The sequence below is a fragment of the Rhodnius prolixus genome, unplaced genomic scaffold, assembly GCF_049639745.1.
Source record: "Rhodnius prolixus isolate KJV_2025 unplaced genomic scaffold, Rpr scaffold_3, whole genome shotgun sequence".
NCBI lineage: Eukaryota > Metazoa > Arthropoda > Insecta > Hemiptera > Reduviidae > Rhodnius > Rhodnius prolixus.
Genome location: NW_027411603.1, coordinates 43,388,377 through 43,415,029, shown reverse-complemented (window position 1 = coordinate 43,415,029; position 26,653 = coordinate 43,388,377). Strand labels below are relative to the sequence as shown.

The following is a 26,653-nucleotide window of genomic DNA, read 5'->3' as shown; positions in this document are numbered from 1 at the left end:
ATGAGATAATTTTTTCGGTCGTCATATTTTGTTTTAAAAATTACGCCATATTTCTGAACGCCCACTTCGACCCACCTCTATAGATGGGGCGTTGTGGGCTTCGCGTGAGCGAAAATAGTGACGTTTTCGCCACGACCACAACGACCGCGGTCGCCAAGTGGAACGCCTGAAGGTATGTTTTGATCGTTGTGGTCGCTTAGTGGAACGCACCCTAATAGAGTAATAGTAAGAATAGTAATAGTAAAATAGTGAGAATATCATCATAAATCTATCAACATTTAATTGGTTAATCAGTAAAATCCACAAAAACAAAAAATAAAACAAAACTTACCTTTAAAAACACGGAAATATCTTTACTTTTTAAAGACATCTCAGGATTTCCACTTATTTTAAAAGTATTTCTCAAGGCGTTTCCTAAATATTCTAGTGATCCCATAAATTCGGATATTCCTTTCTTAACCTAAAATAGACATAAAATGATAAAATAGACATAATTATCTTCTTTTTTAATTAATTTATTTTTTATTAGTAAGTAAAAGAAAGAAGAATAATCCATTTTACTGGTAACGAATTGGTTTTAGTACGAATGGGTACGGTCTAATTACATTAGATTAATAAAATTTTTCTTTATAACATACAAGTGGTTTCTAGAGCGCCTCTTCCTCTCAAATCCTAAATAACAGTGAAACCAACTTAACGTTTTGCAAAAAGTTATTGTGACTGACACGACCTAGTCTTGTAACTAACTTAAAGATCGTGTAATAAAATTTTATTCATTTCGAGTATAAGTGGTTTTGGTACTTTTGATTAAGTGTTCTTAGTGACCTTGACACAGTTTTTTTAGTAGAATGAAGTTGCAGTTCTACATATGAAAACGAATCAATCCAGAAACGAAATTTCAAGAAAACTGTTAGAACCATTTTCGAGAAAAACAATTAGTAAAAAGGGATACTTCTGATTAGAGATTCTACCATTTAGTAACCAAAAGTTCCTAAATATTTAAAAATTATATAAAAAATTTCATTGTTAATGTGCATTCTATAATGTTTACTTAGATATATATATATATAGGTATATATATATATATATATATATACCTCGGCTAGGAAATATATATATATTTCCTAGCTTTCTAATAAAATATCATGATCGCAATACTTCCACTTCACTTCAATACTTTCAGTTTATCATTTTTACGTTAAATTAATTTATACGGAAAATAAGATTTCGTTAGAAAGATTGTACCCAACAATGTGTAAAAGTTTACCAAATCTGACAATTTGAATACTTAATTAAGAAGAGAGAGAAAAAAATTAATACTTCTATCAATGGAATAACTTCACAAGTACCTTTTGGCGATGAATTTCAGATTCTGCTTCTTCTGTTTTTGGGTCAACAATTTTTTTATCCTCAATGTAGAAAACGCCATTAATAGAATTCAATTGCTGGCTAAAATATCAAGATATTAAATAGACATTGAACATAAAAGAAAGTCTATTTTTACTTTTTCTCATACTTTTCATTGAAAACAATATTAAAATGTTTGTTTTCTTCCGCAAAAGCTCTGTATTATTTTAAGCCGCCCTCTTTAGCTATGAAGCTAGAGAATCATGTAATAAAATAAAAATCCTAACTTTAGCACGTTAGTGCTGATTTTCTAGAATTTTATGTGTAATTTAATGTTAGCAACTGTAAGAAGAAAATAATAGATTAAAAATTTTATTTGGTTAAGTTTCAGATTAAACTACATTACCCCATACAAAATGGATTGTTTCTCCGATTTCCTAGCCGAGGTAAATACTCTATTTGGAGTCAACAGTTTCTCGAACTGCGAAGGTCGCTCGTTTAGGAACAAAATTGACGGGCGAAAAAATAGCAGCCCCTACTGTTACTAGAGGCAATTAATAATAAAATTCCATATGAATTTAGTACCTTCAGATTTAATGAAACAGTCTTAATTTTGTATTTAAAAAAAAATTAAGACCAATAAACATCACTATTTTCATTAAAGAAAAATATGAGGTTCTTGATAGTTAAAAACAATCTAAAAAAGTTAAATTTTATGAATAAATTCATAATTTATATAATTCACAAACTTTGCTATTGATTGAATGATGGTAAGATTTCGTTCGGTTTTACTTTCTCTCTCTAAATGTGCGGAAATTATTTTGGAAACTCTTCCAGCATACAAAGTTAGTCTATCTTCAAACTGTGCACTTCTTACGTCATCCTTTTCCATTGGAAACATTTCTTCCATTATTATTGATGCTTTATTAATTTGACTGATTTTCTTTGTATCTAACTAAAAGTGTTTAAATAATTATTAATCTTTTTCATTCTGTCAGCAGGATAAATCCATCTATACAACATGTATCTTAAAATTTATTATTATACTAAGGATTCAAGATTGGTGAGGAAATCGGTCAAATAAAAAACAACTCGTCTGATTTCTGTAACTCAACCAACCCGCATAGCCACGCCCTGAAGAAGACAATATATTTGTCGAAACGTTGGCAAAAAGACGAGTTGTGTTTTATTTGACCGATTCCTCGCCAATCTTGAATCCTTAGTTTAATTTACGGTCACGAAGCCTATTTATTATTATTTTATTACTTTAATTTCCAAAAACTGATTTAATTGTTCTTTTTTGCCTATTCATTTTGTATAACTTCTATTTTACAGAAATTGTTTTTTTGTGAATAACCCTTAATGTTATTATTTCTTAATTCTGCTTTCTAGTTAAATGAGTAGACTTAGCCATCAAATTGTTTGTTATTTTCATTTTAATAACTTTTAAGTAATTAGGAAATATACATACCTTCGCCAATATAATGAGTACTTTTACTTTACTTAGAGCGTCCAAACATCTTAAAGATTTCCGAATATTTACCGTAGCAGTTAACTCGGTTAAGGCCAAGTCTATATATTTCATTAGTATAAGTGAACTGATTCTGTCGACTACTTGTTTTACAAATTGTTTATCACATGGAGTTGTGGTTGTAGGCTTAGTGGTAGTGGTTGTTGTTGTAGGTTTGGTGGTAGTAGTTGTTGTAGTTGGTTTGGTGGTAGTAGTTGTTGTAGTTGGTTTGGTGGTAGTAGTTGTTGTAGTTGGTTTGGTGGTAGTAGTTGTTGTAGTTGGTTTGGTAGTAGTAGTTGTTGTTGTGGGTTTGGTGGTAGTAGTTGTTGTAGGTTTGGTGGTTGTAGTTGTTGTTGTGGGTTTGGTGGTAGTGGTTGTTGTTGTAGGTTTGGTGGTAGTGGTTGTTGTTGTGGGTTTTGTAGTAGTGGTAGTTGTTGTGGGTTTGGTAGTGGTTGTTGTTGTAGGTTTGGTGGTTGTGGTTGTTGTTGTAGGTTTGGTGGTTGTGGTTGTTGTTGTAGGTTTGGTGGTTGTGGTTGTTGTTGTAGGTTTTGTAGTAGTAGTTGTTGTTGTAGGTTTGGTGGTTGTAGTTGTTGTTGTGGGTTTGGTGGTTGTAGTTGTTGTTGTGGGTTTGGTGGTAGTGGTTGTAGTAGTAGTGGTAGTGGGTGTAGTTGTTGTAGTGGGTGTAGTTGTTGTTGTGGGTTTGGTGGTAGTGGTTGTAGTAGTGGTAGTAGTAGTTGTAGTAGTAGTAGTTGTAGTAGTGGTAGTCGTAGTTGTAGGCGGATTTACCTAAAACAAAAAAAAAACCTGTTCAATGTTCTTTTAACATTGAATTTTACTAAATAAGATTAGTAATCTTCAGATATCCCATTAATTACATGCCAGTAACTAATAGTGACACTTCAAAATCAGATAATTATTTTTTTTTTTTATGAAAACGTTAAAAATAAAAGTGACTGTTCATTAACAAGCTGTCAATGCATCAAGGTTAACAGAAGCTCATGGAAGTACAGCAATCGTGTCAAATTTTCGGATTTAGCTTTCACCGGATGGAAGCCTTTTTACTGAATTTTTTTTTCACTTTCAAGATTTTCTCGAAAATGGGAAAAAACATTCGGTACATATATAACTTTATTAGGATCTTGCTAAAAATAATCGTTAGGTTAGTTCTGTGGAGTGACGAGAGTAGGTTCCCTCCCAAAATCGGTTATACAAATAGTATAATTTTAGTAAGCATTAGTAGGTTAAAACCTTGAGAATTACATATGTTTAGACATAGTGGTGTGAGTGGTCATACCAGATTGTTTTTAAAAATAACATCAAAAAAACTGATGAAAAGTTCGAAAAGTAACAAAAAAAAAAAAAAGATTTAGAACAATAAGATGGAGAAACTACTAAATTAAAGTAAATGTACAGAAGCAATTATAAATGTAACTTACCTCAGTTACAATGTTCTCTATTACTGACATATCATTTTCATCAGTAACTTTAATCATAATATTTGGTTTCGTTATTTTAAATGTTGCCTTAGCCTTATCTGTACTTTTCAATAAAGTTGCTGAAACATTAATTAAATAAATTATTACACTAATTGCTACATTTTGTATTAATTATTTATTAAAATGTAGTACACCAATACAGTGCTCCTCAATACGCTACTTGAAAGATTTGTTAAGGCCAATTTTTTAAAAAATATTTTTTACTGCATTTGGCATTTATAATGTTAAGTAGGATTGACAGGAGAAAAAAAAGATGATCATGTACAGTACGCTACATGAGGCTATTTCGATTACACTTGCAATTTTGTTCTTGGAGTAACGGCTCTTGCTTGGATTAAGCAACATTTTGAGGACACTGAAAGCAGAATCAATGATCAGCAATCGGTCAGGCATGGCAATTCTACTTTGAACGCTTTTTACAATTTCTGAAATTTACTTAGAGTTGTAATTAAATGTTTTTCCATAAGTGAATGCTAAAAGCCTTTAAACGCATTTTTATTTTTCAACATATTCGTTTGGTCTCTAGTATTATGAGAATTTTTTTGTGGTATCAAATTCACACACACACACTAAAAGCCGTTACAGTGGGAGGCCGCCTTGCTGTAGAAGGACCCTATTTGTTAATCTTCAATTTGTAAGGAATCTAATATTTATTAATTACAACGAAATGCGATTATACAAAATTTTACTTATTTTTATTCATGCGATACAAAGGTCTTCTTTAGTGAGCCTCTGCTCTCTTTTAAGTACATGTATAAAAATATATCTAAAGAATATCGTGATCTATGAAATTTGAATAATTATTTTTCGATGCTTACGTGATCCATTCTCATCTTTCTCATAAATTTCGTACTTAAGTTTAGGAGAAGTGCCTTCGGGTGCTTTAAAGCCTGTGCATGTAACATTGACCTCTTGACCAATAACTGCTGGTGATGGATTAATTTTACAAGTTCCTTTAGTAGGAGTTTCCATAGTAATAATCGTAACATTAGCTTCCATATCTTCTTCTGTTACATCACAAACGAAAATATATTATATTAGAAAGGGTTTTAAAAAAAAGTATAGTACATAAAAATTCTTAGCACTAAATTAAAAAAAAAAAATCCAAAAAATATTATTTAATAAGTATGAGACTAATTAATTTTATACTTCGTTTTCGTTTAATAGATATTCAAAAACAACGAGACAGAGTTAGAAATGCGATAATCGGATCTTCTCTCAAAGAAAAACCTATGGAGGAGCTTCTAAGAGTACAAGGGCTGGGATTTGGTTCGGAAAGCTGATGAGGATGGGCGCAAGTTCTACAGCACGTAGAGGAAAACTAAAACTACCTGGGAAATACCAAATTGATGTGGACTAATTAAGGAGACTTTAAGACAAAGAAGGTTTCGAACACTAATGAAGGAAGCTCGTCACCAAAATGGTATTAGAAAATAACATTAAGTAAATAAGAATTGTGGGGCGCGGGTGTTGGTCTAGTGATCAAGAGCGGGGCTTTGTGAATGGGAGATCCCCAGTTCGAATCCCGTGTATGACTACTTTTTTTTTGTGAGAAAAAATTGTTTATATTTAAGTATGAATAAAGTCAACTACCTAATTGGTAGTTGGACATTAAGCCACGCCTGAAAAAATAGGCGATTACTTTAATAAGATATCGATAGTCACAGATAAAACCAAATATTCAATTACAATTAAAATTCTTGGTTGTAATATAAATTCATTGGTTGTTGGTTTTAGAATTCTCAAGCTATTATTACTATTTTGTTCGTTTGTCTCAACTTAGAAAAAAAATAGTACTTTCGCTTTAAATTAGTAGTTTTTACTCTCCAAAATCTTATCCACTCCAAATGCGTCAACTATTACCTGCCTTTGGTCGTAATTGTTAATTGAATATTTAAAAAAAAAAATAATAGATTATTCTACACGCAACTGAATAAACGTTTCTCATGTAACTTACGATTTCACCTGGGAATGCCGATTGGTTTTAGGGAGCTCAGAATTGGCGAATTGGTTTTTTATCTTATATGAATTTCCATAATCATCTTCAAAATACCAAAATTTTCATACTTACAAGTATTATATTACATATAAAGGTTGCAGAAACTCTGCGATATTAATACAACAACCAATAAATTCCAAAAATGAATTATTTAATTACATTAGAAAGGCATAGGAATTATTTAATTACATTAGAAAGGCATAGGTACACATAATCTTCACCCATTTTACATGTTTCTGTTGATTTCAAATCTAAATGTTGACACCTCAGCTCGAAATGTTTTATATTAGAAGTACATCGGTTTTCATTCCAGACTAACAATCTTTCTGTCCCAACTAACCTTACTGCACCCTCTGGTAAAATATGTTAACTTCTCTGCCGCCCTCGCTAAAATGTTATAGTTACTCTTTTTAGCTTATACTTGTCTTTTAGCTAAAAAAACTTAATACTTGAAATTTCTCTAATAAGTATCCAGTTCAAAGGCGATGATGTTGATAAAGTTGAATGTAAGAACGAATTGCCTAAAGCCATTATTTAGGAACGGACTCTTACTTCCTCTTTTTCCGGATTAAGTGGTTGGCTAGGTTCTGCCTTTCCTAAGAGATATTGCAGAATTTAAACAAGTAAGCAGACTATCTGGCTCGGGTACCTAATTCTTTGCGCCCATAAGTCATTATATAAGATTATAAGTTACTAATGATAAAAACAGAAATAAAAATAAAATTTAATTATGAATTTAGAGAAGGGAGAAAGTGTAGGAAAATTAGAGGAGGAGCAAAAGTTTCTAGTGAAAGGAGGGGGTGAGAGAAGCGATGAAAGTGCCGCCGCCAGAGACATTGCCGCAGGGAAGGGAAAGTGAGATGAGTATCGGCACTTTTTGACCGAGCAAAATTTATTTATTTTTTTAACGGATTTTACTAAAAAAGAACCAAATACTTACTTGTTACAGTACATTTATATGTAGAATTAGCCTTCAACGCGTTTGGTTTTAAAAACAGGTCTTCTTCAGCACTTCTTTCCCTCAAGTTTTCCAAGGGAATGGGAGTTCCATCTTCCTGTACGCAGCTCCATACAAATGGATAATTTTTATCTTCAGCTACTTCTTGAGCTTGCAGATGTATTTGTAATCCAGGATTACTTTTCTTATTGCAGTTACTACGGCAACTGTGTGAATATTATAATTCTTAATAAAAACAGAATGCTAAACGCCAACCACAAAATATAAATCATAAGTATTCCTGCCTATCAGCGCCTGTAGACTCAACCAAGCTTTATTGAGATAAAAAGCTCCGGGCGCCAATAACCTCAGATGTTGACGCGCCTTAAATCATTAAAAATAAATACAAAGTAAATTGCAGAAAAAAAGTAAATGGAATAAAAACAAAAGCTGTGCAAACCTTTACTACGCCGCAGATGGTCATTAATTAAATAATAAACTAAATGTACATGATACTTCAGAATGATATATACAATATTAAGGATTCAAATTGGTGAGGTATCAGTCCAAATAAAAACAACTCGTCTTTTTTGCCAACGTTTCGAAAATATATTGCCTTCTTCAGGGCGTGGCTATGCAGGTTGGTTGAGTTACAGAAAACAGTTTTCTTTACAGTTTTCTGTGACTCAACCAACCCGCATAGCCACGCCCTAAAGAAGGCAATATATTTGTCGAAACGTTGGCAATAAGATGAGTTGTTGTTTTTATTAGGACCGATTCCTCGCCAATTTAAATCCTTTAATATATTTTTACGGTCACTAAAACCAATAAATATTTATACATACAATATCTAATATACATTAATACAACACATAATACACAATAATATACAATATATATACATTTATAATACATTATGCTACTTTACAATACATATACATATCACAATATTTATATACAATACATTAATATATACAATGTTCATCAAAAATTTCAGTCAGTCTAGTCAAAAAAATGTCTATTGGTATTGAATGTATGAATTTGTCTCATGATGGCAAATAGTCTCTTGAAAGAAGTTAAGATTTTGCGATGGACCAGTTGAGTCCCGTTGTCGTAATGTGTTTATTAGATGTCTGTATCGGTCCAGAAGTGGGCATATCATGTGGGCCCAAGTTTGTTCTGTAGTGTTGTCGCAAGGGCAGCAGTTGTCGTTCATTATATGAAACCTATAACAGTATAGTTTATCAGTGTCTGGTTCTTCCGTGTCCTGTCAGTACTTGCGTCAGTTAAATTAACAGTGGTAGTGTAAAGCATTTAATCATGATAACGCAAGTGCGAAAATCAATCCCCACTTTGACTGTCTTCCACACCTACAGTTCAGCAATCAAGCTAATGGAATGCCGGGTGTATCAGCGTCAATTTTCAGATTACCAGTCAGCAGATTAGCATCAAATTTAGAGGAAGAAATCGCCGCCGTCCCCTTAGCCATCAAACACGTGCAAAAAAAGCCTCTTCAAGTTGTTCTTTTTATTGATTCGTTCACTATTATTTCTGCTATATATGATATAGAAAATGTTAGCTTCGTAATGGATTGTAGAAATCATAACGAATTCTCATCTTTTGACTGAAAATGAAGCATTATATCATTTCAAACATTATCTCTTCGTACTCCAGAGCCATTTGCTACATTTTTGATAAAAATTATGATAATTTAAGTTTCCCAAAACTTGAACAATTTTTAATTAGTTTTCTTAATACGAGTCAACATACAGAGATAGAAATTGATTTAAACGCCCTAATTGAATTTATATTAATGATGCTATTTGCATATGTACGGAATTTGAAAACCAAAACTAATGATAGTCTCGTTTGTAAAGTTTATTAAAAACAGAAATATTTATTTTATTTTTTAAAAAAAGGAGTAATTTTAAATTTGGAGTTGCACAATGTTTTCTCTTCCATCTAGTTTTTGTTTACTTTTTGCTTATTCTTTCCACGTTTCTTTTTTTGGCAAAGAAGTATTTACTTACATATTTTACATTGTTGAATATATATATTTGTAGTTCTTGAAATGAGAAATAAATAAATTTATAAATAAAAAGAAGAAAGCACCAATAGTGGTTTGGTAGAAAAATGTAGAATCTTGTATTGAATTCTCCTACTTTAATAATATACATTTATATGACGTCGATATCTGAGGTCATTGGTGTCTTTTGTCATACATTAATCGAAGATACTTTTAAGCACAGCAGATCTATATAAAAAGAGAAACAATTATAACGGCCATTTTTAGCAGTTGAATATCTTGACATTGTCTTCACTGCATGCATAAAAGATGTTTCTAAAGCAAAAAGGAAAAAAGTACACATTTAAAAAGAAAATCAGCACCATTAAAGAAAAGATAAGTTAGGTTTAAAAATACTTAATTGCTTCCAAATTCCGAATGCTTCAATAAAATCATAAAAACAAAGTACGTACGTATAAGAGAGTAAAAATTGAGTAAATTCTAAACAATGATAAAAAAAAAAAAGTACTATGCAATTACATTTACTTTATAAGAATTCACTAATGCCAGCTAGTGTTCTGACAATTTTGTCTCAAGTTTGGTGGTTTGTTGGCCATTAACAGGTAAAAATGGTCAAAACAAAATCCTAGCAATGAATTTGATGTAATATAAGATACATGAAATAATTCGCAAAAACAAAGTAAAATAAAATGTTGACATACCGTATACTCAAGTCATTCTTTGGTTCAATATCAACCGTTGTCGTAATGTAAGATGGATCCGTATCCGTTCCAACACTAACTAGTTTCAACTTGAATGAGTAAGTTGCGTTGCAATAAAATCCATTCAGATTAAAGTACGGATCTAGAAGTTGATAAAAAATGAATCACAAATACATGTATATAAAATTGTTGTGATACAATTAGAATATATAATAACTATCCACTTAATTGCAACATATTCTTTCAGCTTAGAATAACTATAGTTTATAGTATTAGCAAGCATCAGACGATCAACTTGTAGCACAACAATGTCGTCAACTTGTCCAATTTGACCAACCTTGACATAAGCATCACTTTTAATTTGAAATCTTGCAGAAAAGAATTGTTTTTGGATACACAATTGCATGATTTTGGTAAGCAAAAAGAAAATTCTATATTGTAGGATTATCTAATTTTTATTTTGAGCATTATGTTCATTAAACTAATTTTTATTTTTTTGGTTAATTTACAGTCTTCTTAGTGAATGCTTTTCCAATACTCCCTTACTTGTTCTGATTCCTAAACTAACAATGTTCAGATTCCTCTAAATATTTTTCAAGCATTTCGTTTCAATTTAAGAATTTAATGACACAAATACTGAAATTTACTGGAATATTATTATTACGTTACCCAGTGCAACAAATTTAAAAAAAAAAAAAAAATTAATAGAAGCTATTGGTAAAGCTAATGGTGTGATTCGCATGCTTTAAATTTTAAATTTCCATCCCATTAGAAAATAAGGCATCTGATTCCGAGAAATTCTTCACTCATGAAGATTAAATTTGTCAATATCACTGCTTCCTGAATTTCCCAAGGCAAACAGTCAAGTTTCAAATGTCCAAGGCAGGCTGTCAGACTTCACTAAACTTAGGAAATAAAAACTTCAATATCAACTTCAAAAGATTTTTATAAAATATGAACAAGTATCTGTCCAATACAACCTACAATCTACAATCTTAGTAGATCTGCCCACTGAAGTACTACTTGATGTATCTTTGTACAAACGCTGTTAAATGTGAACTGTTGCCTCTAAGCTGTCAGTCTGTTACAATTAAATAATTATTAATGTTAGACTCCATCCACAACAAATATTAAAACGTTTGATTTCATCCAAACGTTGGTATAACATTAAACTTCAACCTTTTACTTAGCTTCATTTGAAGTACTTGGTTGTCAACATTGTTTGTATTTTGTATCCAAGCTGCACTGTTATAGGCCGATCAAAGATATCTTATCTTTTATCTTATATCAGGCAACACAATAGTACTAGTGAGTTTTAAACCATCAAATTGAAAGAGAAAACAATCCACCAATAAATTTAGTCAAAAAGAAATTAAAATATAGATAATTAAGTTGAAAGTCTTAGTAAGTGGCCTAATGTTTCAAACATGTAACTCAAGATTTAAAATTAAAAGCTTGCTTTACCATATGAAATAAACTCTTCGCAAACATCTTCTTGTTTATCGCAAGTCCAAATATAAGCTAATTTTTTGCTACCCACTGGGTAATTGTTATCGATTACATTCTTTATTTGGAAGATAATGTCAACACCACATGGTACTTTATAACGTTCAGAAGTAGTTTGAAGAACAGTAGGTGGTACAAACACAATTTTAAACCAGCACTAGAAAAAATAAAAAAAGCTGCTATTTTATGTTGATCTCATAGCAAAATACTTTTTTGAATTGGTTTCTCTTCGTTGCACTTTTTAAAACCATTTTCAAATTTAAAATACTATCTCACTAACATTTTCTGTATGTAGAAGGCATCGCCTAAAATAATAAGGATATTAATATTAAAATTTCAACTGAATAACTTAGTATTTTCTGTAAATTTTTTATTGAGTTAGGCAGTTTTCACTTTGTGTTCCCATTCCATGATAGGCAGTGTTCTAATCCATTCATATGAGGATTAACTATCATGAGTTTTTACCGGGAATATCGCGAAAATCACTGAGTGTGAAATTTTTTAAGAAATGGATATGTTTGTGCGATTATATGGTGTATAAGTATATGCCAGCATGTCTCAAGAACTCAAGTTTAGATGCCGACTTGAGGCCAGCTAGAGATGGGCCCAGAATTTCGGGGTAGGTGATTTAAAAGTAATTTCATTTTTAAAACTATTAATTTCATTTAGGGTTCAAAACCATTACTTTTCTTAAATCTTTTTATCTTGACCCGTGTAGACTAAGTAAATACACACTGGTCTTTTTTACGGATAGCCTGTGTAGGCTTCTCAGAAAGAAAAAAAATAAATAAAAAGAAAAACTCCTTGCCTTCAAGCTTCACCTAAGACTACTTCTAAACTCCTAAGTCTGATAAAACAGATTGGAGAGGTGATCTAAATATAAGGTGCCACAACAATCCCGCTGAGTCGAAGAAGCAGAATCTGATTTGTACAAATCCCACGGAATCTAATCTAATTTAAACTACGTTGAGAATGCAGACAATAAATAGAATCACGTTACTCATTATTTATTTACCCGATTAAAACTGGTGATTTTAGTTATATTTCCAAAGCTTCCTGTTTCAGTCAATTCAGCTTCCATCATGTAAGTACCGTTATTTAGTTGAAATGGTTCAAAATTTGCATTGGATCCAGAGACGACAGGTAGTTGGCTTTTATCTGTAATTATCTCCCCATCTGTGAAGCAAAAGATCTTAACTGTCCGTCAAAGAAAACACAATTAGAGACCGAATTGTGACCTTACAATTTTGCTGTTAAAAGAACGTTTTACATTAAACTAGCCTCAGAACCCTATTGCTCAGAACACAAGATCTAATATAATAATACCATATTATATTATACTATATTCTTCCACTCACGCCATCAAAGAATAAAAAGTTTTTTTTTAAATATATATAAATCTGTACAAACAATAAAACGTCATCTCTCTCTTAGTACGAGAAACTCTGTGACTTACCTTGAAAAATAGTCCATTTAGCTTCTTGAGAATAAGCTGGGCCACAATTATAAATAGGAGCCAAAGTTAACTCCAGCTGAACGGGTTCGATTCTTCGATATATTGTCGGGTTGTTGTGATTCATAGAACTAGGTAGGGGGGATAAAATAAAATAGATTATTTAGGGCACATATTTAATCACTATTACATGTATCATATAAATAGTGAATTCCCGATATATTGAACCGTCTTCAGTTAAGCATCCTTATTGATTAATAACATATGTAAATATAAATTTGCTCGTTTCTATCAAAGGAAGTAGAAAAAAACACAAATTGAATGACTTTCCAGCTCTCTAACCAGTTTAATTCACATGTTTCGAAAATTTGCAGAAGTTGCTTACATAAAGTATTGTCAAACCTAAATTGAATCTATGTTTTCAACGGATGTTGAAAAAATATATTTTAAGCTTCTTTATCATTGAATTTTAAGGGTTTTAGGCAAATATTAATTGAATGTTACTAGTTTATTAACTAACACGCTAACAACACGTCCAGCCTAATTTTATTCTTACTTTTCAATTTGTACTAGAACATCCCCAGCATTTTATCTGAATATCATTGCACGCAGTTTAAGATTTTCTTATTCAAAGCAATTCCGAGTCTTATTAATATAAATAATTAAGTGACTGTCTAAGATAGATTTAGTAGAATCCACACCTGAGTAATTTTTCACAAAAAGAAGTCTTTGCTAAATACAAACGGTTGGGTACGCTTAAGTACATATCAGTGTGGTAAGTCTGACTGACAGCTGTCTTATAGAACAAAATAAGGGTACAGACCTCGAGATGATCGGTAGTTCATTATGAGAGCACAGGTTTGCTAGTTTGAGCGAGGAGGTGCCACGAGAATTACATCCATTACGTTGTGTCACACCTTAAATCCAATTTTACATCATTTGTAACAGGAGCCGGGACTCATTAAAACTGTCCGGTAGGACATTTGTAAAAGGGTTGATCGTCAAAAACTGCACGAAAAAGCGTACCGTTGTAAAACACCCAACTTTGACAATTTTTTTATCTTTTTCTGTAAAAGATAAAGTAGAAAAGTTGAGAAGGAGAAGGAAATTCTTGCAGTTCTATTAAAATGAGCGTTAAATAACTAAGAGTTATTTATAAGTTCCTTCGTTTAGTATCAAAGAGAAAATAAGAGTACAGATCTCGTGATGAAGAGTACGTCATTAAACTTAAGGACGAACTTAGCTATATTTCAAAGATCTCAATAAATATCTTTAGTTAGTTAGTTTAGGAAATTAGTTTTTTGTTCAAATTTTAGCTTATTTAAAACAGTTTAAGCTACTTAGAAGGCTGTTATTGGTATTTTTGTCGCTTATGTAAAGATACAAGGTTACGTACGATAAAAGCTCAAAAATTAACCATACATAAATTCAAAAGATAAATCATTGCAGATTTATAATTCTTTAACACAAGATCATGTTTTCCTATGTAATAATACGAGGGTAAATCAAATATAAACGGTAATTTTGCTATTCTTCTTAGAGTGCAGGTCCTACCTAGATAATGTTGTGTGGAGTAGATGTGTGGTTTATGAGGGGAGGGGGAACCGGTCTGGTTAGCGTTCAAGGTCACCATTGCCGTCAGTACAGCTATGACCGAGCAAGAGGTCCTTTCGTCTGTTGCGCAGCGGATTATCATAAAGTTTTTAATCACTGAAGGCGTTAAACCGTCAGAAATTTTAACTCGTTTGCGGGCACAGTTTGGGGACAGTACACTGTCAGAATGTCTCAGAATCGTGTGTTTGCGTGGGCGACCTGACCTGTTTTTGGTTTTCAGTCAATAACCTCGGAACCCATCGAGCACTAATTTTTCTGAAACCGAGTTGATCAGTGATTATGGATTGAACTCTTCCATAGCTGATACTCACTTCTGATGAAATTTCTTCCACGATTAACCGGCGATCACGTTCAGTAAGCTCTCGAACGGCACGAATATTGTCATCTGTAAGGCTTGTTCTTGGGCGTCGATCATGACTTCCGTTTTCAACCCGTTCTCGTCCGCCCACGCAAACACGATTCTGAGACAGTGTACTGTCCCCAAACTGTACCCGCAAACGAGTTAAAATTTCCGACGGTTTAACGCCTTCAGTGATTAAAAACTTCATGATAATCCGCTGCGCAACAGACGAAGGGACCTCTTGCTCGGTTATGGCTGTACTGACGGCAATGGCGACCTTGAACGCTAACCAGACCGGTTCCCCCACTCCTCATAAACCAAACATCTACTTCACACAACATTATCTAGATAGGACCTGCACTCTAAGAAGAATAGCAAAATTACCGTTTATATTTGATTTACCGTAGTATCAGATGAAAAACTTTTTGAGGCATACCAATGTTTTAAAACTATATCCTTTTGGCAATTTACTGTTTCTGGGTCATACGAAGTCACGAAAGGATATATCTCTCTATATTCAACTAAACCTTTATTCAACATTGTAATTGTTACGTTATCTACTCTACCCAATAGCCGTCGGTTATTACTAGGAACTGCTGATCTGAGAGCACTTAGTGTCATTGATGTTATCGGATATCGAAGAATAAGTGTTAAAGTCATTACTGCTTCTGCAATAAAAAAAGTAAATGTAAATATTTATCCTAAATTTATTAAGAATGAAAAATATTCAAGCTTAATCAATCTGAATAATGACAAAACTTACAGTATTATAATAATAATAAAAAAAGTAACTCCTTTCAAATACATTCACTATTGAAAAACAGTAAGTACAAAAAGTAAAATTTTAAAAACAAAGTTATTTATAAGTAATTTGTCTCCACTCCTCTACTTTGGACTAGATCATCAGACTGAACAATGACGAAATATTAGGAAATGAAGACCCTCTCGAGGCTACGAACTTCTCTCAATTCTTTACAATGTCACAATTCTTTTTTTATTTTACTTTTTTAAAATGAACTAACTATCCTTTGCACTGAGCAGAATTTTATCATAGGATCTTTCGGCACCATAAAAAAATTATAAAATCTTGTAACTTAACCACGCCCTGAGGAAGACTATAAATTTGTTGGAAGATTGGCGTAAAGACAAAGTTGTTTTTTATTTTGACCGAATCCTAAATAATGATAAAATCTCTCAAGCAGCTACTTATTTTATTTTAGCTATCCGTAACTGCACTTGATAGCAGTAGGTTCAGTAAAATCTTATACAATTGTGACTACTAATTTTTTTTTTTATTTTTATTTTTTTTTCGTGTACTAAGCAAACGGACGGCAAAGTAAAAGTTCTTAAGTATTTCAGTGCAACAAAATTTTAATTATTAATCAACTTAAATTTATTAATTTAAATTAGCGAATTATTTTTTTAAATGATCTAATACTATACTTACTTTTAGGATAATAATTGCACACTAGTGGATCAATATAAAACTTGTTTTTTTTTTTTAATTCGTTACATTTATTTCTTATATTCAAATTTTTGAAATGGCTAGTATTGAATTTTCTAACGAATCCACCACCGTCATCAACGACCAATAGAAAGTCATCTCCGAATCTTTCTGTTACCATTATATCCATCTCTCTTGGCCAGCTACGTTCGTAATTAATGGGATAAAATACCATTGGACCTCTCAAGATTTTATATGCTGAAATAAATGTTTGGACAGTTCAATATAAAGAAATAAAATAAAATTACTAACGCCTAACAGTCGTATACTTACGCTTCTGTCCTCGTTGAAACTCTTCGAGACACTTTTGACTGAGAAGATCTTCAGCACAGTGACAATAAAAACTTCCGAAAGATTTAAAACATGTTCCACCGTAAGCACACGGTCTACGGAAACACTTATCAATTAATCTGCACGTCATATATTCAGTACAGTGAGCGCAATAAGTATATAGAGATCCGCTAACTCTTTCACAAAAACAATCTTCTTTTGGATCATGAAATGTGACCCACGGGCAAAATCCTCCATATCCACAGTGGCACGGGTTCTTATCTTCCTTTTTGGTTCCCGTTTTTTGTTCTTTTTTGGTAGCCTTCTTTATCTTTTTTTTTTTTTTTTGAAATGAAATTAGAAGTTTATTTACAATTTAAAATAGATACAAATTGTAAAAAAGGAGGTTTCAGGCTGCAGTGCCTATTTACACTCCACAACCTTAATATTTACATTGATAAATCTGTCCAAATTTACATTTAAAAAAAAAAAAAAAAAAAATTAATTATGCTTTAGAATTAATTATGCTTTAGCCTTGTGGGCTTTATTTTGAATAACCAAGAGAACTTATAGTCTACAATACATTTTAAATGGGGGTAAGGACTATGTGCAGAGGGAGTTACTAATTTGTCCGTAGCGCTATAGATAAATGTAGAAACGCTGACATAAAGTGCTACACAATATACACGGATATCTATGGGTGTCCACCGGGGATATGACTCAACTAGCCTTAAACATTTGTTTTGGACTCTGTAACTACCCACAGTTGGTGCGACAAGTATTAGACCACACAGGGGCTGCATATAAAAGTATGGGTCGGATATGTAGATAATAAATTAGTTTTTTATTAAGAAAATCTATGCTAGAGTTTCATAGGAGTTTAAGAGAGGAAATACAATAGATCGCACATAATACCTACTGCTTTGTAGCAAACTGTATTTTATTTATGTGTTAGGTGAATGTAAGTTTTGATTCTAACACCAACCCCAGGTATTTAACTTCATTACTTCACGGAAGGGAGTTACCGTTAATTTGGACTAAACTATTCACAACCGGCCTTCGACCCGTAAACAATAACTTGCATTTTGGCATGGTTTGGCCTTATATTCCATTTTGTGAAATATATGGAACTTTTGTCAAGGGCTATCGATAAATGTTTCCTTCTTTAACGATTTCGCACATGATGAAAATAAATTTACAAAAAAAAGTAACGTAATCTAACAAAATCCAGAATTATTTTTAGCAATACATAAATGGGGTAGAACAATGTGTCATTTTAAACTTCAACGAACAAACGGTTGGATGTAAAATGCTGAAAAATTTCAAGTATGTTTCAAGCTGCAATTAGTGGTTAACTTTAAATTATCTTATGAAGCATAAACAACTCTTTGAGTTCAGTGGAAACGATTTACCTTAGTGCATGCGTACAAAATTTTGAAATTTTTTTTATAATGTTCCAATCAGCAGATAAGTGCGACCTATTGCTCAGCCCAGAGTAATAACCGATAATAATGGTTTGGTTCTTATAATGACCGATCGATCTCTAAGCAGTCTGAAGTTAGTTAACTTTAGTTGAAAACAGCCAAACTAACGGCTAAAAATTGGTTTGAAATTTCTTGGGACACCATTCTCACATTACACTTGTTCCAAACCAGACGAGGTTCTGTTGGAACAAAGCTGACATAAATGATTTCATCAGCAATAGGTTCCTTATTTTTTTTATTTCGAGGCGAATTGTGGATTTTCATCCATCTTCAGAAAATGAATCACTAGAATTATGTACGAATTCTCTTTATTTCCTTTAATTTAGTAATACCGAGTTAATTGTTTTGAGAATAACCGAATACAAAACTGAAAGTATGTTTGGCAGCTCGTTATTGAAGATGCTTGGTATTTGCTACTCTCAGACCTCGTAGTCTTAGCTGAACAAATGCCTCGCCAGTAGGCAGGAGGAACTGTGGCATGATGAGGAAAACGAACTGTCAATCCTGGACGTAAATAATCTGATTTTTGTGATCGAAGGCAAAGTAAAGACCAGAAGATCCTCTCTCTCAGAAGGGTAGCCGATGTCTTATTCCTTGGGCGTGGGATTGCGAATATTGTTAGATAAGTCCAAAGTCTTCAGTTAAGCTGCAAAGTCTTCTAACATGCGCCACATCAGCCAAGTGTTTTGGGGTAAAAAATACTTTTTAATTGCTCAAGTTCTCAAGGGAAGAGAGAATAATATAATAATCATAACAACAAACAGAAAGTGAAAAAGGCATATCCAAACAGTTTCAGACAATACAAAAAAGAAAAGGTAATCAAAGTAATTACATACCATAACTGCTGAGTTTTTTGTCCGTGACATTCCTTTTTGATCAGTAACTTTAACTACAATATTTGGGTTAGAGGTTTTATTTGTAGCTTCGGGTTTATGGGTACTACCGAGAAATTTAACTGAAATATTTTTAAAAAATTAATATGTACAATTTTATATAATAGATTTTTATTATGGTTTCATCAAGTTGAAAATTGCAATAGAAACTATTAAATTGTAAATAAATGATTGGATATTGAAGGTCTAGTTTCAAAATCAAAGCCATGACTTCTTAGCAACACCATTAAACGGATTCTTTCACGAATTCATTTGGTTTTTAATTTTTTGGTTATTAGTTTGGTGCACATGTATATAATATATCATTCACGCATATGCAATCCTATCATATCTTTGCAATCCTAAAATATTTTGTTAAAAATATTTAAAACTTTATTTTTTGTAATTTATAAAAATTACATCTAATGAAAAGCTTTTTATATTCGTTTCATATTCCCTAATTGTACAACACAGTGCTTTTTTTGGGTGGTAAGTTTCTCTTAGTTTACTTGGTTAAATAAATGTTTTTAAAGAATTAACTTATGGGACATATATTGTATGCTTGTTCTAATATTAAACAGGAAAGGAATAAATAACAATAATTTTAAAATCACTAGAAACTTTAATAAGTAAACAACAATCATTTATAATGTATTTTAATTACATTTACCAGAATTGCATTGGTAAAAATAATATTGAACCAGTAAATCATCTCTTACTTATCTTCGACACCGATACTATCAATCAGGATTAACAATATCTACCGGGATTTATTACTTGAACGGTGAATCTACATAAATATTAAATCTAAAAGTTCAAATAATTATTTTTGTTATGCTTACGTGATCTATCTTTTCCTTTCTCATAAATATCGTATTTAAGTTTAGGAGAACGTCTTTGAGAAGAAATTCCATTGCATGTAATGTTGATCTTTTCACCAATTTCTGTTGGTAAAGGGTGAGTTTTGCAATCGCCTTTTTTGGGAGGTTCCAATGTAGTAATCGTATAATTAGCTACCATCTCTCCTTCTGAAGATGACAAAAAGAAAAAAAAAACATGTAGTGCATGCCAAAAATGTAAAATAATAAAACACATTCTCAAATCATAACATCAAAATTACATTTTATTGTATTACTTTATTCTATCTTTGATTTAATGATAATTTGAAAGCCTTAAAGAGGCACCTTATGACATGAGGTATAAAAAAAAAAAAAGCTCCAAAGCTTTAAAGGATGAAGACACTAAGAATGTTAAAGAAAAGTAATTACACCTTATGAAAATAGTACAACCTAGTGTCAGTGATGGCATCTTACCAGTTCGCGCGAACCGTTTTACAAAAATTATAAAACCTTAGGGAACCAGTTATTAAAAATAAATGAATTACTCTGACTTTAAATCGTGTTCCTTGCCCTGCAGTGTTGCAACTGTAGACCGCCTAAGTCGGGAGACGTACAAAATTGCAACCGCGTCGTAATCTGTGTCGCAATAGTGTACACAATAGTGAAAAAAAATGGTATTTTTAATGCAAAGTGAGGCTAGGTAGGTGATTTGTTTTCACTCTTAAAAATCAATAGGTTCCTAGAAATCACTTGACTTTATGGTTAACCCTTCCTAAAAATTTAGGATACCAGCACTGCCTATTGTGGACAATGCAGAAGTTGAAAGCCTAATGGAATATAGGCATTTTAATAAGCCTATGATACCCATGGTTGTAACTAGTTACATTATACGAGTACATAAATTAGCAATTTGGAGGACGACAGTCAATATATTTTTTCTAAGAACAGAAATATTTAAGTTGTTTTCAGTTAAGAAGGTATTTTGAGGCACTCTCGAAAAAATTGCGAAAAGCCAACAAATTTTTAAAAAAAATGATAAAAATAAATTATATATACAAATTGCACATTTTTACATGAATTTTAATTATTGTATCAAACGTAACATAATGTAGAATTAAATGAAATATGCTTGCTAAGTAATAAAAGAACAGAAATTAAACTCTCACTTTTTACAGTAATTATATATTTGGAGTTTTCCTTCAATGAATGCGGTTTAATTATTAGACCATCTTCATCTATTTTTTCTGACAAAGTTTCTATTGGAATTACTGTCCCGTCGACCTTCTTGCAATTCCATTCATATGGAGGACCTTCTTCTTTAACTCTTTCCTTAACTTCCAGATGTATTTGCAATCCAGGATTACTTTTCGGGTAGCAATTTTTTTGGCATCTGTACAAAAAATATATATACAAATTTTTCTTGCATTGTGAACTATTTATTCAACAATAATTTAAATATTTTTATTAGATGAAAAAAATATGATTCGATTGATGAAAGGCATTTGCCTCTATAGTGCCTGAGTAGGGAAAAATAAATGGTACCCGTAAGCTAAAAGTCACATTATAATCCTGGCTTTAAATTTTCGATTATTAAAAGAATGTAGGAATACTTCTCAACAATAAAAAAAACATTGACTTACTGAATTCTCAATACATTCTTTGGTGTAACCACAATAGTTACGTTTTTGACTGCTGCATCAGAGTCCGTTCCAAGACTAACTAGTTTCAACGTGAATGTGTAATTTGTATTGCACTGTAATCCTTTCAGTGTATAGTATGGTTCTGCATTTGACAAAAAAATAAAATAGAAAAAAATATTTCTTAAAACAATTCACGAGAATGTATGTTTAAAAGAATAAAAGAATTGCAAACATCACGTTTTTTGTGTTTCATCCTAAATTAACTACTATGATTAATGTTACACGGAATTTAGCCGTAAGTCTCAGCCGTACACGTTCTTCATACAGGCATTTTACATATATTTTTTAAACTTTAACTGCAATTGCCGGACAGTACTGCTCACTAAACACAAATGTTTCAAATGGTATTTACATCCATTGTAATGGTGAATCACTCTAAGCAACTAAGCCGCTTAGTGTCCAACGCGAATGGATTAATGATGATCGAGCTATCCCCTAAAACGAGTAACTTGATAACAATGTCGAAAACTTAGGGGTGTTGACAACCCCAATTTTGAACAAGTTAGTTGCAAACTTTTAGTCAACATCACTTTCAATCAGAAATTGTGCTGAAATTGAAAGTATTTTGTAACTGCCTACGATAGAAAATTAAAATAAATAAATAAGTAGATTGTCAGGTTTTAGTCATGTCTAATAAAAGATCTCTATACTTTTTAAAAAATAGTACAGGTTTAAAGAATTATGTCCCAATTAGACAACCTTAAATACGATATATGATAAAGAACATTTAAATTTGGAATGTACTAATTTTATTAATCATTGAGAACATGAGAAATACCAAGCGAAATCGTTTTGCATCGCATTTGATCATTTTATTCGCTTGCTTTGGGCCTGCTAGTTTAATTTCTAACAGGCAAAATTTAAGGCCTCAGTCCAGCAATGTGCTTTAACTTGTCCAAAGGTTATTCTCTTTACTGTCTTCGGTACCGTTGCTTCGTACCATTTACAATAATTATGTTTTCACTTGGCAGAACTGATCAAACAGTGGCCAAATCACCAACACTTCTGATTATTAAATACAATAACATCAAGATAGAAACACATTGGCAAATATCGATCTTTCAGAGTCCGCTCATTGTCCGTCGAATACACCCCGCTTTCTTTACTAGATCCGGACATCGCGGTACTGTTTCTTAATTTCGAAATTTGGTAATACCATTTGCAGGAACAATGTGAACTTATATTTGCGACCAAATTGTAAACAATATCACAGATATAACTATTTAAAAGATTGCCAACATTAGATACGACCACAATAAAATCAAACATTTTTTGTTTCATTAACATAAAATTTCTATCTTCATATTACCTATTCCAAACTACAAGTTGCTGTGTGAAGCCGCATAGGAATTTATTAAAATCGATAGAAAGGTTGGAATACCTTGAACTGAAGCAACATTTATCTAAGCGAAACTTAGAATAATTCGATTGAATAAAAAATTGCAAATAGAAATTAAACTGTATGATAAATAATTTGAAGAAGCATCCCGCCGCAATTCACTAATACAATTACCATTATTAAATTAATTGGGTTTCAAATAATAATTACATTACCTCTGGTAATAAACTGTTTGCAAACATCTTCTTCTTTATGGCATTTCCAAGTGTATTCTGATTTTTTGCTTTCCGAAGGATGATTGGGATCGTACGAGTTATTTGCAGCTATGCTAACGTTTTTACCACAGCTTACCCGGTAAATTTCTTGACTTGTGTTAGCAGTAGGTTTGGCCCAAACAATTTTAAACCAGCACTAGAGAAATAAAGAAATCTGTTGTGAAATACGCTTTATTTAACGCAATTTAAGTAATAAAATTTTCTTGAAACAGAAATTGTCCTAATAAAAAAATAACTTAAAAAATGACATGACAAAAAAAAAGAGTTAATTTTACAAACTCATCTTCAACAAGTAATTCATTTTAAATTTACTGGTGTACTTAGGTGAGTCCACTACACTTTCGAGTAGAAGAGATAAAGACTGAGAAGTATTTATCAGATAGCAGTGTGAATGCAAAGCTTCTGACAAATATTTAAAATTTGATTGACCACATTTGCTCATCAAGTGAAATTCATAATGGTTAATCAGACAAATTAAATTTCTTACACTTACTGTGTAATTAAATTCCCAACTTAAATGTATGTGTGTGGAAAACACTGTTCATTATTACTATAACTTACCCGATCAAAACTTATGATTTTATCTCTTTTTCCAAAGTTTCCTACTTCAGTCACTTCAACTTCCACCATGTAGGTGCCATTATTTAGTTGGAATGGATTAAATTTTGCAGAATGTCCTGCGGTAGCTGGTTGTTTGTTTTTATCAGTAATTATTTGGCCATCTGTGAAATGAAACAATCATTTAATGGACAATCAAAGAGGGTTCAAGTAAAGTACAGTTTTAATAGCTTCTTATTCTCACTATAACAAATGTTTTTGCTTAAAATTGACAAAATTACTGTGACTATTTGTTAGAACAAATAGATTATCATATCCGCAAAGGAAAAAATGTATTTTATTTTTCTCTCAAAACCGTAAAAATAAATAGGGGTTTACCATGAAACAGAGTCCATTTAAATTCTTGAGAATCCGATGGACCACAATCGTACAAAGGTTTCAAAGTAACATCCAGATCAATTGACAAATCTCTTGTGTAACTAGTTGGTTTGTGGTAATCCACGGAACTAGTTTTAAACAAACACAAAAAAGATATGTTACATGAATTCATAAAATGTTCGATTATTTTGATATAATAGAAACTGCACAAAAACAACGTTTGGAATTTGTATTTCCTTAGGTAACGAATTTTGAGAACAAATAAGTGAGAGATACCATTTCTTAAAAATTAAATCCTTTTGGCAATTTTTTGTTTCTGGGTCATATATCGTCAGGAAAGGATATTGCGCTTTATATTCAACTTTATCTTTGTTCTTCATTATAACTGTTACATTATCTATTCTACCCAACAGTGGTTCATTATTACTAGGAACCTTTGATTTGAAAGCACTATATGTCGTTGATGAAACAGAATATCGAAGTGGAACTGTTGCAGTCATTACTGCTCCTATAAATAAATGTTAATATTGATTAAGAATTGATTAATAATAAATAATAGTCATACAATTTAATGAAACCACTAACTGCGGTGAACATACAATTTGTCTTCTTAAAAATAAATTCAATGGAGAAATCAATATCAAAGAGAAAGTTACGTATGGGAAATTGAAATGAAACAGATTAAAGATGAACTAAAAGTAGTAAACGATAGTATAATCAATGTACCAGATGCTACTCCCGAGAGTACGGAAGACGCGTAAAATAAGTGAGTGGAAGGAGCTTGTGTGAAAAGAAGCCTTCCATTTTTGAAGAATAATATAATGTCAATTGACTCGAGATAAGAGAACGATTTACTACAATATGAGGAGGAGAGCACTACAGAATTTTAAAAAGAAGCGACGACGAAAAAAGAAAGCAATAAAAAAAAGGAAGAATCATAAAAAAAAATATTAAGGCAGGGATACGGAATAGATTATTAAAGAAGAATTTAGTTGTTCTTAGATTTTATCAAGAAGAATATTGTTGTTCGAAAAAACATTGAAAGATTGCGAATGTTCAAACCATTTTTTTAAGTTGTTTGAATGAGTTGTGTGTGAAACTTAAGACGAATTTATTGCAGTCAAGGCGAAATAAGAAGGTTTTGATAGTGAACAAGAATTTGAGACCTACTTTTGACAACAAATTGTACTTACTTGCTGGGAACAAATCACACACTTCTTTGTCAACGTAAAACATATTGGATTGTTTTAGGCCATTACATTTATTTCTTACATTTAACAATTTGAAATGACTACTATTGAAACTTCTAACAAATCCAGAACCGTCGTCAACGAGCAATTGAAACTGATCTCCAAATCTTTCTACTACCATTATGTCAATCTCTCTTGGCCAACTACGTTCGTAATTAATGGGGTAAAATACCATAGGGCCTTTCAGAATTTCATACCCTGAAAAAAAGTTTGTAAAATTTAATATAACGAAAATAAAGCTCACTATTAACGTTCAACTTTCTTTTACTTACTCTCCCCTTCAAACACAGCGTCACACATTTGACCGCGGAAATTTACTTCGCAATTGCAATAAAAACTTCCGAATGAAGGAACGCAATTTGCACACGGTTTTTCTTTACACGTATTGATAAATGTACAGTCCTTATATTCATCACAGCGATCGCAAAAGCTATATGTAGTTGCACTAAGTATTGCACAAAAACAATCTTCTTGTGGACCATGAATTTTTGTCCACGGGCAATATCCTCCATATCCACAGTGGCACGGATTCTTTATTACCGGTTTTGCTGTTGAAGTCGGTTTCTTTTTTTTTTTCGTTTTCCGAAATGATGATATAGAAATAAAGTAATAAAAAAAAATCATTATTATAACTTTCAACTTTGTATCTGGGTGATAATTTCACCGGATTTCAAAATGAATACTTTTCTGAACCATTCGCAACTAAAACAAATTTTATCCGATCAAGAAGAGTAGTGTAAAAAGTTCTCGGATTGAGTTTTACAATAAATTATAAAGTAATAACATTATCAGAATTAATATAATTGGCACAGCAATACCATTGATGCACCAGAAGTGGGATTTTACTGAATTGACAGGTGCCCGATAGATAATCCAATATAAAAAGTGGCGTTGAATAGTTTGGACGGGAGTTATTCGATTGTAATGTTTTGATGCAGTACTTGTGCTCTGTGGTGAGCATTAATTAACTGGCTAGTCTAACTTAATTGGTACTCGATCGGAAGTGGTGCTTAAGATTAGTGTGAAAGAAGTAAGAAGATTGTCTCAGTTTTAATTATGTATTTTCTTAAACAGAATTGAAATAACATGCAGTAAAACGGGTAAAGCTATAGGTAATTAAATAGTTTAAGGGTCAAGGGGTTTAGCTTGGTAACTTAGTGAATAAAAGAGAAACCCTAATTTATAAATACCTTTCTTTCGTAATTTCGTGTTTCTTATTTTGCACAAATAAACGCTGTAACTTTTTCTTTTTTCT

General features: G+C 31.9%; 1 protein-coding gene across 11 annotated transcripts in view; it reads right to left on the bottom strand.

Moving 5' to 3' along the window:
* Window positions 1-26,653, bottom strand: part of LOC141452927 (uncharacterized) — a 117,783-nt gene that overhangs the window by 25,035 nt on the left and 66,095 nt on the right. For 10 of the 11 annotated variants that reach the window (XR_012457683.1, XM_074125486.1, XM_074125484.1 and 7 more), the window contains 24 exons: window positions 25,671-25,962; window positions 25,342-25,596; window positions 24,425-24,656; window positions 24,149-24,276; window positions 23,774-23,934; window positions 23,153-23,348; window positions 21,539-21,680; window positions 21,065-21,288; window positions 19,902-20,087; window positions 19,024-19,142; window positions 16,707-17,034; window positions 16,377-16,631; window positions 15,366-15,597; window positions 12,979-13,106; window positions 12,538-12,698; window positions 11,481-11,679; window positions 10,017-10,158; window positions 7,293-7,516; window positions 5,172-5,360; window positions 4,294-4,412; window positions 2,819-3,643; window positions 2,097-2,302; window positions 1,350-1,449; window positions 332-460 (listed from right to left, as the gene is read on the bottom strand). Coding sequence is in view for 10 of the 11 variants with exons in the window: in XM_074125486.1 (XP_073981587.1) it covers window positions 332-460; window positions 1,350-1,449; window positions 2,097-2,302; window positions 2,819-3,643; window positions 4,294-4,412; window positions 5,172-5,360; window positions 7,293-7,516; window positions 10,017-10,158; window positions 11,481-11,679; window positions 12,538-12,698; window positions 12,979-13,106; window positions 15,366-15,597; window positions 16,377-16,631; window positions 16,707-17,034; window positions 19,024-19,142; window positions 19,902-20,087; window positions 21,065-21,288; window positions 21,539-21,680; window positions 23,153-23,348; window positions 23,774-23,934; window positions 24,149-24,276; window positions 24,425-24,656; window positions 25,342-25,596; window positions 25,671-25,962 (5,172 nt within the window). In the remaining variant the exon portion in view is untranslated. The remainder of the gene's footprint in view (window positions 1-331; window positions 461-1,349; window positions 1,450-2,096; window positions 2,303-2,818; window positions 3,644-4,293; window positions 4,413-5,171; window positions 5,361-7,292; window positions 7,517-10,016; window positions 10,159-11,480; window positions 11,680-12,537; window positions 12,699-12,978; window positions 13,107-15,365; window positions 15,598-16,376; window positions 16,632-16,706; window positions 17,035-19,023; window positions 19,143-19,901; window positions 20,088-21,064; window positions 21,289-21,538; window positions 21,681-23,152; window positions 23,349-23,773; window positions 23,935-24,148; window positions 24,277-24,424; window positions 24,657-25,341; window positions 25,597-25,670; window positions 25,963-26,653) is intronic. The other variant, XM_074125488.1, reaches the window with a different exon arrangement.